General features: G+C 40.0%; 1 protein-coding gene across 2 annotated transcripts in view; it reads left to right on the forward strand.

Annotated features, from left to right (window-relative positions):
- LONP2 (lon peptidase 2, peroxisomal) overlaps nt 1-9339 on the forward strand; it is a 95772-nt gene extending 86433 nt beyond the window's left edge. For both annotated transcript variants that reach the window (XM_030833046.2, XM_060288284.2), the window contains 3 exons: nt 4701-4908; nt 5315-5505; nt 8932-9339. In XM_030833046.2, the coding sequence (XP_030688906.1) occupies nt 4701-4908; nt 5315-5505; nt 8932-9153 (621 nt within the window). In that variant the 3' untranslated portion in view covers nt 9154-9339. The remainder of the gene's footprint in view (nt 1-4700; nt 4909-5314; nt 5506-8931) is intronic.
- The last annotated feature ends 6966 nt before the right edge of the window (nt 9340-16305 follow it).

A 16305-nucleotide genomic window follows, 5' to 3' on the forward strand; every position in this document is an offset into this window, starting at 1 on the left:
CCTAATTTTATATTTGCTTTAATTTTAATAACCTATACCACCCCTTACTGTGCTTTATTTTCATTGAAGATGAGTCTGCAAAAATACATTAGTACCAAAAATGTTACTGACCTAGCAAACTAACAGGAAGAAAGATAAGAAGGCACACTTTTACTGGTGTTATATCCGTTTAGAATTCTCTCAACAGGTTGAAAAATGAGTTCCTGAAACTTTGTCTAGATTTCATATTTAGGAATAGTATCATAAGTCACCTTTTCAAATACAATAAAGTTTCCTAAAGAAGCAAGATCAGTTAAACACCCACTTTTAAAAAATAACAGATCTCCCTGCATTATGAGAGAGAGAGTGGGAGAGGGTGGGGTAGGTGCCGGTGTCTGGGGCAGCCGAGACTTCATTCTCCCTGACTGCTTCTCAGAACACCTCCTCAGAGGCAGGCCCGGGTCCCGGCATGGAGGGCTTAGGAAGGACGCAGCTATTGAGTCTCATTTGATCTGGTCAGTTATGAGATTGCCATTAATAATGGTAAACTTGGTTGCAGTTACTTTTACTGATTACATGACCCTCTTTGAGGGGAGATGAGAATCTTATAATTTTCATTTTCATCCTAGTGAAGCCAGGAGAAGCCTCCACATTATGAGATACATATATACACACACACACATATATTATCTGCATATTAGATATATATACATAATTAGATATATAAATATAATACAATCCTGCAGTTGACACCCCCCAAAAAAAAACCCAACATATAGAGTTCCTGTATATCTCTGGGGGTAACAATCAATCTCATAGACTACAAATGTGGTGACACACAATCAGAAAAACACATAAACTCTAGTCTTTCCAGGATAAATTTGATTTTCAGCCTCAGAAAACCAGTCATCCAAGCCACGAGCGTCTATGTTTTGTCGTCTGCTAATCCTGAGAATGTGTCATATGAGTATTCCTGACTCTATTCATAGTTTGTATGAAAGCCTCAGTGGTGGACAAAAAGTTCTTATGCGAAGGTCACTGCCCTTAGAAAAAATAGTAATAAAGGGAAGAAGAGACTAGACATGCAGGTTTTAAAAAACATCCTGAATAGAATGCATCCACCGGTGAATTCCAGGAGATTCCATCAGTGTGCTTGCCTTGCAGACAGATAAAAGCAGGTGCTAGAAACGAGCAAAGTGTATAAACACTAACGAAATGCCCAAAGAGTCATGGGAGTAAATTCCTTCTTCCTCCCTCTCCATTCAGACCTGCTGTGCCCCACGCCCCTGTTAGGACAGCAGCGATGCTGCACTCAGCCTGGCCCACCACCAGCCAGTTGTACCAAGGAAAGGCCTTACTGGAAGGGCCTGCAAGCAGCTGGCTCTCAGCGGCGCCGGTGCTGCGCCAGACCGGGGCCGTGTCGCACAGCTTCCAGAGGTGACGGTGGCTGACCGCGGCACTCCTCCAAAGCAAACAAGTTCACAACTGGAAAAATCAAATATTCCTACAGAGACTTTAAAGAAGTTGGCAGATGGAGAGCCGCCGTGGTGACAACCCTGGCGGGAGCATAAAAAATGCTGTGCAAGCTATAGAAAACACAACGTGTGGTGTAAGCGTTACTGAGGCACGAACCTGCACACATACCGCAGCCATCTGACAGCTCAGGTTTTGCGAGGCACTGTGCCTGCCCCTGGCGAGAAGGCCCACAATATTATTCCTGTCTTGAGTCCTTGGCACCTGCTGGCCTCTCTGCTGCGAAAAGGCTTCCTGGCCTTTTTCTGCCCAGCAGATTTTAAGACCGCTCAGTCTCTCCTGTGACACCTGTCCCAACTCCGCAGACATGGACCCTTGCCTCTGCAGGGCTCTCTGTAGATACAGGCACTGGCTAGATGGTCTTGTTGCACTCCCCGTGCTGGGGGGTAAGCGGCCCCTTATCTGATGCGGTTAGGTAGGTAGTCTGTCACCGCTCTGAGGTTTTCACTTGACATCCCTGTGATCCATGATGGGGCCAGGCTCCCGGTGCCAGTAAAGCACCTTTGGATGAAGGTAAAACTCTTAGTCCCTCTGATGGCTGCAGCAGTAAACAACAAGGTATTAAAACTGTAAGTGTTCGTCTAGGTTTGGAAGGGTCACAAAGAGTGTACGTATTTACTATTTCAGTCAAATATCACTAAATATCACTATTTTAAGTTAATCGAGAGGAAAGAACAGTGTGAAATTGGCAATGATTAGATGCTCAAATGCTCCTTAAACACTGCTATCATTGAAGTGTTCAGAATGCAGTCATACTTTATAAGACATATCCTGTTATTAATTAGGTTTTTCATTAAATATTTTAAACACTTCCTCAGTCTACATATTTACATGATTGATAGAATTATTACAGAAGAAAATGACCATTTCTTTGAACAAGATTTAGTTAACAGATAAAGGAAACTTGAAGCACCAGTTTCAAGGGAAATTGAATGACAGAAGTGAACTTGAGAAACTCCTGCTCCACTTTGACATTTAGAGGGAAAAACGTTCTAAGCATCAAGCCTAGGCCTGTCTTGGCTAATACAATTGATGATTCCACAAACCAGTAATGGAATTAGAAACTGGTAGAAAAGTACCAGTAGGTACACATAGTTTTGAAATTATTGTATTGAATCACTTGTTAGGGAAGTCTATAAAATACAAATTGTTCTGTATAAAGGGTTTAAGATGGCTGGGAAACTGCATGCGGGAGGAAGAAAGAGCATATATCTTATCTTTTAAATTCATATTTACTTGCACTCATTATTTCCGAGGGAAAAATACATAGAAACTGGATGCTTGGTTGTTAAGAGAATTGTTACAATTTCAGAACACATGACTTTGAAGAATATGACTCCAAGTCTAAGAATTACAGATTCGTTACTTCTTAGATAACTGCTATTAGCCTCATCATGAGACTCTAGGTTTGACAGTAACTCCTGCCCTCAGTTCTCCCACCCGTGTATGTTGTTGTTGAGTTACACAGATTTGTCACTGGTCCCATCTTCAGGTTAATATTTCAGCACTTACCGTCAAGTTAGAATAAAGTGGTTATGAGCCTGGATGGTTTTGGTTTGGTCACGTGTACTTATCTACCCCCTGTCCTTTCAATGAACAATGGACCAGTTACTTTTACCCAGAGCACTGGCAGATGGAGAGTGTTGGAAACTGGCTTGGTTTCTTGAAGCAATGTGGTAATCAACATGAATCCTACTTCTGATTCTTTGGGGACATGTTTGGTATTATTCTGACAAAATGAGTTTTGAGGATTTAGCTGTTAAAAGGGATTGTTCTCATTATAGCTAATGAAGTTGTGCTATATGGCTTTTTCTGTTAAATTAGCACAGGATTCAGTATATTGAGGATAATTCTTTAGGACTGGTTCAGTCCTAGAAAAGAGCCATGCAGTAAAAACAGGAACCCCTGACAAGTTCCCACCCAAAGTAGATGTCGTTCAGGTATAGAGAATTGATTTTATATTAGCAAGAACAAGCCTTGTGAACACTTTTATAAATAGTTGTTTGTGTTTTCCTTAAATAGTACTGATCTTTTGCATATTGATCTTTTGTGTCTTTTTCCTCAAATAGATACAAAACAGGGCAGATGCAAAGCTGAGGGAAGGTGAAATCCGTGGTGCAGTGTCAGCTCAGCCAGCGATGCAGCCTGGCCTTCCCAGTCTCTAACATCATTAAATATGAAATTAAAATTTTAAATATAAAACCAACTTTAAAATAGGCTTTTATGTTTACTACTAAAAATAAGTGCCCAGTAGCTTCAATGGATGTCACACATCCATTTAAAATCAGGATTTTCAGCATCTAAGCCCCTTGGGAAAGTAAGCATCAGCCACGCAGCCCTTTAACCAGAAACTCAGGCTATAGACTCTACTGCTCTGTAGTGAGGAAGTTACCTCTTGGTGGAAAAATCTCATGATTGCATTAGTGCTGGGTTGACATATTGTGCCCAGTTCCTCTAACATGGATAACTTCTATTACGATAAGACATTTGGAGGCTCAGAATGTGCGATAAAAGTTAACATAACTGTTTTTCAGCTGTTACTTTCGATATGTTTTCATAACTTGGATGTGTTAACCTATTTGGCTTGTAATCACCAGTGAGTGACACAATCAGTTTAATATGGAAGTGAGGCAGCACAGTGGGCCTCCGAGCACACAGAAAGGATCCAGGACATAGTGAAGTAGCATTTTACAGTGTCTCTGCGGCAATAAAGATGAGTGGCAGGGAAGTAAGATCCAGGGGTTTTAATATATACCTTGGCCTCTGGAGCTAACACTTCTCAAAAGTACATTGAAAAGAGTGTTTCTACTTCCAGAAGCAAATTCATGATTGCCTAAAATGAAGTTCGGTGCTGTAGTGTTTTTACATATGCAGCCTAATAAAAGCATTGAGATAGATAAAACGATTGCGTTTGTTCCTGAAAATTAGGGCATGTGTAACTAGGTGTGGTGCTTAAGTATCAAAAGTCGCTCACACATACTTTAAGGTAAAATTGTTTCTGATAAATGCCAAAGTCTGTCTTGGCAAAAAAGCCCTATGTGACTCCAAGTCATGTGCAGTAGTAAGTACTTTGAGGTGCAGCTTAAGCTTAAGCCCTCTGAGGAAGAGCCAGCGCTTGTGATTAGGTCAGCCTGAAAAGAATTTGGCTCTTGTTGGCCTTACCGATCATTTTCCTTCTTTCTCTCAAGGTGTCTGAGCGTCTGAGTCAACCAGGAGTGGCGATCGGTTTGGCTTGGACTCCCTTAGGTGGGGAAATCATGTTCGTGGAGGCGAGTCGGATGGATGGCGAAGGCCAGTTAACTCTGACCGGCCAGTTGGGGGACGTCATGAAGGAGTCTGCCCACCTGGCTATCAGCTGGCTCCGCAGCAACGCCAAGAAATACCATCTGACCAATGGTGAGCAACCCACCCCAGGGAGTAGGGGCGGGGGGTGCAGCTGCAGCAAAGGAGAGCCTTGGGATCCTGACCCAGGAGGCATCCCACAGTTCAGAGACAGATCCAGTTACCCCTTAAAGCACAGACCTTTGCTTTTGAATTCCCGTGGAAATTCTAGTTCCCAGTTGAGGACTGTTTGACTGGAACCTGAGCTGGAAACTGACTCCAAGGGTTTGTTTTGTTTTTCCTGCTACTTGGAATAGAATGAAGCTGTTCTTCCAGACCCCCACTTTACTTATACTGCCCATTAATATTTTGAAGGATCTGTTTACCCGAAACATTCATTTTTATCTGTTTGATTTTCTTTTTTCGTAGAAAAAACAGGTTTAATTTTTCTACATCAAAATCCTTTTTTCCTTTTTTAAAGCTTCTGGAAGTTTTGATCTTCTTGAGAACACAGACGTCCATCTGCACTTCCCAGCTGGAGCTGTCACAAAAGATGGACCATCTGCTGGAGTTACCATAGCAACCTGTCTCGCCTCACTTTTTAGTGGGCGGCTGGTGTGTTCAGATGTAGCCATGACTGGTGAAATCACACTGCGAGGTCTTGTTCTTCCAGTATGTATGAAGAAACCTATTTACATGGTTTTTAAATTTTTTAATTTAAAATTTTTATTAATAGTATTTTAAAATCTAAATTAATAGTGGTTTGCCTTCTTCCTATGAATAGCTTAGTTTTAAACATATTAAATTTTTATATCTGTAATTCAGATTTTTAAATTTTGATCAAATAAAGGAAAAACTGACAATTTTCCCCATGTTTTCCCTTCTACGAAAAAAGAAGACTTGCTTACAGTAAAAAATATCAGTCTGGTCACCAGAAATATCAGCTGTTCAGGTGAAGATTTGAGGCTTTATTCTAGTTAATGAATTGTTAAATATATGGCATGTGTGTAAAATAGGATGGTAGCTATTTTTAAACTTTAAGCCCAATTCTCACCTTTTGGAATTCCTGTGAGACCTCCTATCCGCCTATAGATAACTTAGATTACTGTAATTGATAGATTGATAAAAAAAAATATAGAAAAGAAGTAGTATAAAATGGAAATTGTAGTAAAGACTAACGATGCCTAATTGCTAAATTTTGAAAAAGTTCTGTACATATGAGGTTTTAGGGCTCCAGCCTATATCATAACTACTTATAAAAACACTGAAAAATGCATAGAACTTGAGAGATCATTTAGAGGTTTAAGTCATTAGTTAGCAGTACCAGACTACAATAAAGTTCTGGTGGGTTCAATAGCAAAATGAGAAAAAAAGGAATGTTCTTTATCATGAGAATGCCTTTATTTTATGAGGTAATGGTGAAAGTAGGTCATAGAATCACCAATTAGGATCACAAAAAATGCTCTCAGTTCCCTGATTTTTTAAATTTAATTCAACCAGAAAGTCATATTCTAAACCTTATTTACTATGATATAACTGTATATCTATACTCAATAGGAATGTCGATCTCTTTTCTTTACCTTACCCCAGAACTACTGCATTTCTAGTGACAGTAGTGGTTGATACTAGCTGTATTGCTAAAAGGAAATGAGCAAGTGCTTTACTGACCATAAACTCTTTAGTTTCCTAGTTCAAAATGGTAAGCTAAGCAAGGAATAAAGGGAATAAATTATAACAGTCAAAAATGAGGGGGGAAGGACTTCCCCTGTGGCGCAGTGGTTAGGAATCCGCCTGCCAACGCACGGGGACACGGGTTTGAGTCCTGGTCTGGGAAGATCCCACATGCCGCAGAGCAACTAAGCCTGTGCACCACAACTACTGAGCCTGTGCTCTAGAGCCCGCGAGCCACAACTACTGAGCCTGCGTGCCACAACTACTGAAGCCCGCACACCTACAGCCCGTGCTCCACAACAAGAGAAGCCACTGCAATGAGAAGCCTGCGCACCGCAACGAAGAGCAGCCCCCGCTCGCTGCAACTAGACAAAGCCCGCGCACAGCAACGAAGACCCAACGCAGCCAAAAATAAATAAATGAAAAATATTTTTTAAAAAAATGAGGGGGGACACACCATTGTAAAGCAATTACACTCCAATAAAGATGTTAAAAAAAAAATGAGTGGGGAGCCATCAGCTGATAGTTCAGCCAACTTCTAGAAGATAAAAGTGTCCCCAGCTGATGTAACAGAATTGGAGGTAGAGACAGTCTTCCCAGCAGGAATCTGTTGAAAAGCACTGGCTCAGAGCCAGAAGGTTCAGACCATTAGAAAAGGAAGGGGGTGGGAAATGAAAACCAGGGGATTCGTTGAAATCTCCATAGAACAAATGGTTCTTCCACTAGGTCCCCTGCACTCAGTGCAAATTGCACGCAGGAAAAGGCTTCCCTACCCCCAGCAGAGGCGAAGCCACAGCAGCTCTGAGTAAGCCTTCAGTTTTAAACTATTATGGGAGACATGGAGAAAAGCAGCATTTAAGAGAAAGACCTGCTAAGTCTGGAGAAAACATAATTCAAGAACAGAGGATAAGACAAAGCTCTTGAATTTAAAAGAACAGTTTTAGGAATTGGTCGACGAACTATTCAGAAAAAAATAATAGAAAAAAACAGTCTGACAAATCCAACATCTAACTAAACAGAGAAAATGGAAGAGAACAAATTGTCAAGGAAATAATGGAGCATTTCCTAGAATTTAAGGCTATGTTCAGATTGAAAGGGCCTGTACCAACTAGGAAAAAGCATTGCATCCTCATGACTTTTCAGATCACGGAGGAAAAAGCTTTCTCATCCGTGACCCTAGATACACAGCACCTTCAAGACTGAGGGAAAATGGGTTTAAATCGTCTTGTATACACAGCCTTACCGTCAACCAAATGTGAATGCAAGATAGACATTTCCATACGTGCAGGGAATCCGTTTATCTCACACTCTTTCTGAAGAAGTTACATTGAAAGTGTAGTTCAGCAGCATAAAGGAAAAGCCTGGCAAGAGAGTGACAGTGTGGTAGGATGGCCGCTGTGCAGAAAGGCCTAGAGCCCAGCCAGTCTGGTGCCACAGGTGGGAGCAGGCTTCTGAGGGCTGTCTCCAGGGGTCACGTGTTCCGGGTGGTGTGACTGAGACTTGTGTCTGTTATCTATTACTCATACACACCACCCCAAAACGGCAGTTATTATTCTTAGTTTCTGTGGGGCAGGAACTCAAGAGAGGCTTAGCTGGGCTCTTGTGGCCCAGGGTCTCTCATCATGTAGTCATATACCAGCCTGGATGCAGTCAGTCATCTGAAGGCTGACTGGGGCGGGGCATCTGCTTCTGTCGTGGTTCACTCACGTGACTGCAGATTGGTCCTGGTTGGCCGGACTGCTGGGGTGACCTCAGACACCTGGGCTACCTGAGCTACCTGCAGGGCAAGAGATCCAAGAGAGATCCAGGCAGAAGCTCTTATTTTTTGTGACTTAACCTTGAAAGTCACACAGCATCACTTCCACCGCACTCTTACAAGTAAATCGCTAAGCCTGGCACACATTCAAGGGAGGGGAATTAGACTCCACCTTCTGAAGGGACCATTTCAGACATATTTTAAAACCACCACAAGAGCCTAGATGTTTTCTTCATCACACGGCACAGAGGTCATTGCTTTAAACCTGTACAGAAGAAAATAATCCTGGCATGCAACTAAGCTCTGTAGGAATGGTATTTATGGTCAAAATAATGTAATGCTTTTTCAGAATCAGCCTATAAACAAGATTGTTGTGAGTACAGAAAGGAATATAAATGTTAACCTTGACAATATAAAAGAGAATCACGGACAGAAGAGGTGCTCATACCTGTCAAAAATTTAGAATCTTCCAATAAAAGGATTTAATATAATACTAATTGAAATGTAAAGAATTTACTGTTAACCTTTTTAGTGGCTTTCCTAGCTCATGCTCTAGCAAAATGGAAGATGATTTGGATGTTTTAAAATAGCGTGAAAGAAAGGTGGGTCAGGGTTTCTTCCACAGCCTGAGGATGATCATAAACCTTAATAACGTTCCTCTCTCCTTACAGGTAGGTGGAATTAAAGACAAAGTGCTGGCAGCACACAGAGCGGGACTGAAGCGTGTCATTATTCCTCAGAGGAATGAGAAAGACCTTGAAGAAATCCCAGGCAATGTCCGGCAGGATTTGACTTTTGTCACAGCAACCTGCCTGGATGAAGTTCTTAACGCAGCTTTTGATGGTGGCTTTACTGTCAGCACCAGACCTGGCCTCTTAAATAGCAAACTGTAAGCCCACATCTCAGCTTCTTAGAATTTTAAGTTATAAAGTGCCGAGAGGTACTGACAGGATGATTTTATTCACACCACCAAAATGTCCCTAATTTGCGAGTCTAATCTCAGCAGTAACAAACCTGACTCAAGTGGTGGCTAGTGTTTATTACAGAAATGTTAATTTAATAAATTGATTAAATCGGAATTGAATTCTTGTCTTGAATGGGCTCATTACTGTCCCTGGAAAGTTATGGAACAGTGGTTCTCCTGTGGTTCCAAACAGAAGCATCTGTATTACCTGAGAACTTATTAGACATGTAAATTCTCAAAACCCACCAGCAGACCTTTTGAATCAGACTCTGGGGGTGGGACCCAATCTGCTTTACTAAGCCACCCAGATGATTCTGATGTGTAGTCAAGGTCAGGAACCATTGGTATAGACCATTACCTTAGCAGATTCACCTGTAGATTTTATTGGCCCCTGAAAGCAATCAGAAGGGGAACTGGGCAAAGGTGAAAATAATAGCCAACTATTAGTCTTTACGGAAAATATTCAAGTGAAGCAAACTCTGTGATGAGGTCTACACATCCTACCCTTCCTTTGCTGAGGGAAGCAGCAGAGTGGCATGTGTTGGCCTACATGACAGAAACATACTGGCCCTGAATGCCTGTCATCTTAGAAAAAAGTCCAGTCCCCAGAGGGAGGCAGCCATCCATCCTGGGATGGTCCCTACACTTGGTATCCTGATTCCTGCCACCTCCCCTTGTGTTGCTTGTTTGCCTGTGCCAATCCCCAGTTCTGGTAGCCTTTCTCCATGCCTCTCTTCTCCTGTGACTCAGTCCAGGATATGGATAACTATGAAGTTAGGCTCTTCTACTTACTAGCATTTGAACTTTCTGTATCTTAGTTTTCCTTACCTTTAAAGTGCAAATAATTGTACTCATCAGTGTTACTGTGAAGATACAGTTAGAATGCAACATAAAATAACACGGAACAATTTCTAATCATTATTCCAGCCAGTAATGGACTTCAGAATCTTATATTACAAAATATAACAACAGATATGTAAAGATACTTCGGAATTTCTTGGATAAGAATGAGATATACAAATTACCCTAATACTGTGCTCAGACCTGGCGGTAAAAATCTGAATGTGTTCTGGGAGGACAAGTGCAGACGTAGGGCCGTGGCCAGTGGGAGAGAGCAAGCACCGGGAGCTTGGAAAACATTTCATTGACTATCTTATCACTACTGTGATTTTATCATTTCTGCACGATTGTCTTACAAGGTAGAAGAAACTATGATGTTAATTTGTTTTCAGCAACCAGAGGGAGTTAATCCATACCCACCTTGCTCTGCCGTGTCCCACCCAGCAGTGGCAACATAGCACACATTTGAAGAGTGGGAGTTATCTGTATTCTTCCTCAAGAGTCCTGAGTATGCAGTTTTGTACTGGTCTGTGAACAGTAGTAGGGCATCTTCTGGGCCCTCTGGCTTTGAGCATGCCTTTCCTTACTAAAGGAGCTGACTGAGAAAACCCATACATATATGAAATTAGCAGTATGACCTTCATTTCTCTAGCATTGTTTTTGGTTTTTTTAAGTTTGTGGCAAAATAATTTACCATTTTAACTTAGAAGTGTGTAATTCAGGGTCGTTAATTACACTAATGTACCACCATCACCACTAGCTATATCCAAAACCTTTTCATCTTAAACTGAAACTCTGTATCCAATAAAAAGTAACTCCCCATTCCTCCATCCCCCAGACCCTGGTAGCCACTATTTTACCTTGTCTCTATGAATTTGCCTATTCTAAGTACCTTATGTAAGTGGAATATCTGCCCTTCTGTGTCTGGCATGTTTCACTTAGCATGTCATCATTTATCCATGTTGCAGCATGTATCAGAATTTCCTTTCTTTAAGACTGAGTAATATTCCACTGCTGCACATGCCACATTTTATTCATTTATCTGTTGTTTCTACCTCTAGGCTGTTGTGCTGTGAACATGAGCGTACAACTATCTCTTTGAGTCTGTTTTTCATTCTTTTGGAAATACACTTGAGGAACCACCCATGTTTCCCACCACACAGCTACACCATTTGACATTCCCACCAGCAATACACAAAGGTTCCAATTTCTCCACATTCTTGCCAACACTTATTTTCATTATTGATAATGGCCATCCTAAAAAGGCCATTAAAGAAGCAACTCATGGTTTTGACTTACTTACATTTCCCTGATGACTAATGGTTGAGTATCTTTTTCTAGCACTGTTTGTAAAAGTGTTTCCCAAAGACCCCTCATCTATCAATCAGTCAGCTAGGTTTTTTGGAACTGCTAACTAACTTAAAATTCCAATTCAGCAGGCCTATAGGTGAGGGCTTGGGAATCTGTGTATTTAACCAGTGCTCTCCACACTTTTAATGTGGGCTTTTAAAACTCTTCAAGTATTTATTAAAACTCTGTAAAGCTTTAAGTGCCTTGGTAATCAAGAAATTTTACACTGCTTGAGGCACACGTTTACTTGGCTCTGCCCCTTCTGTTTGAACCTTACTGTAAACCATGTCAGAGATTTACTGCTGTTAATCACCTGTATACAGTGGAAGATGCCATCGGAGTTGAGTGACCCTATTTAACATCAGCCTACAAATCTTGGACCATTGTTAAGGTCTCCTGACTAAATGAGTGGATTTAAAGTGTACTAAACATACCTGAATTTTTCTAAATAAGGGGAGGTAAAATTTATGTGCTGAGTGAAACACACAAAATTTCCTTCTCTCCTTTTCTTCCCGGGACATCAGTCAAGATTTGCATTCTGGTCATAGCACAGATCCTCTTCATAAGAAGAGCGGGGTTGCAAATTCATTTCCATTTCCAGTGCCATCTGAGTTGCAGAGGCTGCTTGAAATGCAGAGGTTTCTGATTCCCATCATCTGAACACAGTGACTAGTCATGTCTACCAAGAGGAGCTCCCGGCACTCGGTGACTGGTCCACATTTAAACCTTACCAAAGTCTACCATGTTGTGAGGTAACCAGCTGCTGAGGGCAGAGTGGGCTGACTTTGCATTTTCCTTTTATTGACCACTGAAATGAGAAAAACCTTCCTATAATTAAGGGGACTTGACACTAAGCCACAAAGAATGTTAATTTTGCCAATTCTTCCAAATCCAAAGTTTATTTTGTCTGGGACTATTTATTAGATGTAAACATCAAGAACTTTTGTTTTTTTAATTAAGTGTAACATGTTCAAGCTCACATTATTTTGGCCAAAATGCGCTGTATTTGAGTGCCCATCTTCATGAAAACTTTATCCAGCAGCTTAAAAAGTCAAGACTACGAAAGTACAGTCATTATCCAATTTGATGATTTATGATCCAATGCTATGCTTTTTTGTTTTAATAACATTTAGTGGATACTGCAATGAAAATTAGTTACTAAAAAAATTTTTAAAGCACCAGAACAGGAAGGAAATACTAAAAGGATCTGAAGGGAAACAATAGGCAAGTGCACTGAATGGCTATTGAAAAGTCTTTAAACAGCTGTATCAAGTTTCTTTTTTAATGTAGGAAAAGCTTTATTTGCTATGAAAATCCACTTATTTGGAACATATTAGGTATGGTAGGTACTATCAATGAGCTAAAGAATGTATTTAACATTCTTGGACCTCATAAAAAATCTTTCATATTAAAAATTTTTTAATTAAGTTCAGCTCTGACATATTGTCAGTACATTTCTAGGCAATAGGAACTAAAACCCTTTAGGCTAAATCCTAATCTTGACGTGACAGTGCAAGCTTGTCAAAATGTGACTTTATTATAAAACCAAGTATTCCTTCAAACCACTGTTTCTACTTTTCAGAATTTAGAAAGGCCTAAGAAAAATAAATTATTTTCAAAGAAAATTCTTAAGGCTGTATAAAGTTAAGGAAAATGGTTCGGCAAGCAGTGAGGCTATAGTGCCAGGCATAAGGATAAGCACTTTACAGCACACTTAGCCATCCTCATTCCCTTATGAGGTAGACACAACTACACCCTTTACAGAGAAGGAACTTCGAGCAAAGTTAAGTCAAAGTTAGTAGGTAAAGGGTCAGAATTCAAACCCAGGCAGTTAGAACCTACAGCCCACACTTTACATTTTTAGGAGATGCTTGAATTTGGTGGATGATGCTGTTTTTAGGAAAATGTGAGTTTCTTTTGGTAAATGACTCAACTTGCTTAAGATCATACGCAGTAAGCCACCAAATCATCCTTATGTTTGGAATATGCACAATAGGTAGGTGGGGAAGGGAATGACTTAAGGTTCTAGCAGTGCATTCAATCTATAGATTTTCAAAACGTTCCATCTGTACCTTTCTTATTTAACTTACATAAGTGACTACAGTACTAGTTGGTAGGTCATACACTCAATTCACCCTATGTGTTCTAATCTTACTGTAGTCTAATGCACGAGTCACAGACTGGCCTGGCCCCCAGGTATGTTTAAGTCTGATGCAGTGTTTTGCTTTTCAGTTTGGGTTACTTACCAATTTTTCCACTCAGGAACCTGAGTGAAATAAAATTCCATTAGTAGAATCATTGCAGATGTTCCTGCATATAGAGCTCTTGAGCTTGGGGGGGCGAGCAGGGAACATGACTAAGATTTTTTGGTGAGCCAAAAACATCTATAGCCATTTGCTTCGCTTAAGTTTAAAGTTTGTAAAATTGTGGGCCTTTTAAATTAGAAAGTTATACATATTATAATAAAAATCACTCAAAGCAAAAGAAAAAATTCCCCAACAATCGTTAGCATATTAAACTGGTTCATGATTCAGTTCAACAGGATGAATTCAAGTTTAAGAATGTAAAAGAACAAAAAATATCCCCTACCCCTACCCTATATAATCCCCTGAAAGAAAACACCAAGACACCAGAAGGGGTGGGGGCATCAATAGGAAAAAGTAGAATATTGATTATAAATATAGATGATTTAAGAACAAGAGTTAGATCTCATAAATCTCAAATGGACCAAGAAATACGGCTCTAGGTCACATCATCCCTATAGGCCAAAAATATGAAGACAAATAAATATAGTTAACAAATATTAAAATATCAACCTTATTACCTATCAAACACACAAAATTTACTATCTTAAGCATAAATTGGCAAAACATGAGGTTACAATGAAAGGCAAAATCCTTCACACTGCTACCATAAGTTTCCACTGAAACCACTCCAGAAAGCAATGAAAAAAGTATCAAGACCTTTAAAGAAAATAAAAAACCCCAAGAATATAACCAGATAACATAGAAATGTTCACAGGCTATTTATAATTAGCCGAAAAAATTTACCTGGAAAAACTGGGCAAAGCAAATATCCAACACTGGGGACCTGGCTAAAACTACAGTCAATCTTCACAAAAATTACCCCAAATGATGTTTTTCCAAGATTATTAAATGCTTAGATGATCATGTTATGTGTAGGGGTGCGAGGGAGTTACATAGTTACACAATCCCAAATTACATGATTTCAAAATAAATGTGTGTAAACACATGTAAATACACAAAGAACTAGAAAAACAAAAATGTTTGTAGTCGTCTGAACGGATAAGACTACAGACTCTACTGTGTGTGCCAAAGTCTATATATTGAACACATATATCAAAGAAATGTTTTATAATCAAAGAAACATTTTAAAATATTTTAAATACAAATGATATAACTCCACAAAAATATTCAATATACTAAATAAGGAGGAAAAACTGCTTTTCTAAACACACATGCTAATAGGAATAGACCTGGATATACATTGGTGGTTGCCCTGTTCCCTTTCGCCACAAAAATGGCTACACACAAGCACAAGTTATAACCAATTCAAAAAATAATGCCTATGTAGGAAAGAAACTACACAACCACCTTTTTTTTTTTTTTTTTTTTTTTGCCGTACGCGGGCCTCTCAGTTGTGGCCTCTCCCGTTGTGGAGCACAGGCTCCAGAAGTGCAGGCTCAGTGGCCATGGCTCATGGGCCCAGCCGCTCCGCGGCATGTGGGATCTTCCCAGACCGGGGCACGAACCCGTGTCCCCTGCATCAGCAGGCAGACTCTCAACCACTGCACCACCAGGGCCCCTACACAACCTTCTTTCCTGAAAATGGTTAACAGAAGTAAATTTTGTTATCCAGAATTGGGGCAGTGGTGGGGGGGGGGTTAAGGGGAAGTCCAAATTATTTTTAACTGACTTCCTATGTTTAAGGTACCCATAAAAACCACACAAAATAAAATGATCTATGGCCAATCAGAAGGCAATTTCAGAATCTTGCTAGGTGCTTCAGGCTAACTCACATCAGTTAACTATATGGTGTTAGTTACAGGTATACTAATAGCAGCTAACATGTTGGGGTAGCTTATTATGTACAGAGCACGGTCCTAGGTAACTTGTATCCATCCCATTTAACCCTTGGATGTAGCTACCATAATTAACCTCATTTCAGTTTACACTAGTAAACTGGAACCCAAGATCACACAGCTGATTAGTGAGAGTTACAGCTAGCATAGGCATGTAGCCCCTGAAGTCTGGCTGTAGAAGCCAGGCTCTTAACCACAAGGCTATAAAATACTAACTCATTTTTTTGTTGTTAAAAAGGGGGGGAAAGTGATCAGCATTTTAACTAATTAGCCTCCTAACAGAGTTGTGAGAATCAAAATCTAAGCAAAAGGAAGGAAAAAACAAGATTCTGTGTAGGCCAGAGACCATATACCCATTCTTTTACTGTACTTTAGAACAGATCTCTATCTACCAAAATTCACAATACATAGTACATTGCTTTTGGCTATAAAATACAGAATTTAACAGGAAAATAACTTTGGATTTTAATCAAACTTGGAGCTAAAGCAGACACGTAAGAGTTTTTAATTTGCCAGATATTCTTTTAATGAGAATTATAAAAGACCAAAAACATTTTTTTTGCAAACTGCCTTTTTTTTAAACAAATGACTTGCTTTTAATTACAAATACTGTGTGAGACGATGCCTTCTTTTGCAAAACCAATAAATACAAGAACAAATTTTAAACATGTGTGATTTGTCCAAGGTATCTGGGGGAGGGGGAGAGCCTGATTTTTTTTTTCCAGTATTTAAAAAAAAAAAAAAATCAGTACTCCCTAACCTTACAAAGAATAAGTTTGAAGGTATGAC

The sequence above is a fragment of the Globicephala melas genome, chromosome 19 (assembly GCF_963455315.2).
Source record: "Globicephala melas chromosome 19, mGloMel1.2, whole genome shotgun sequence".
NCBI lineage: Eukaryota > Metazoa > Chordata > Mammalia > Artiodactyla > Delphinidae > Globicephala > Globicephala melas.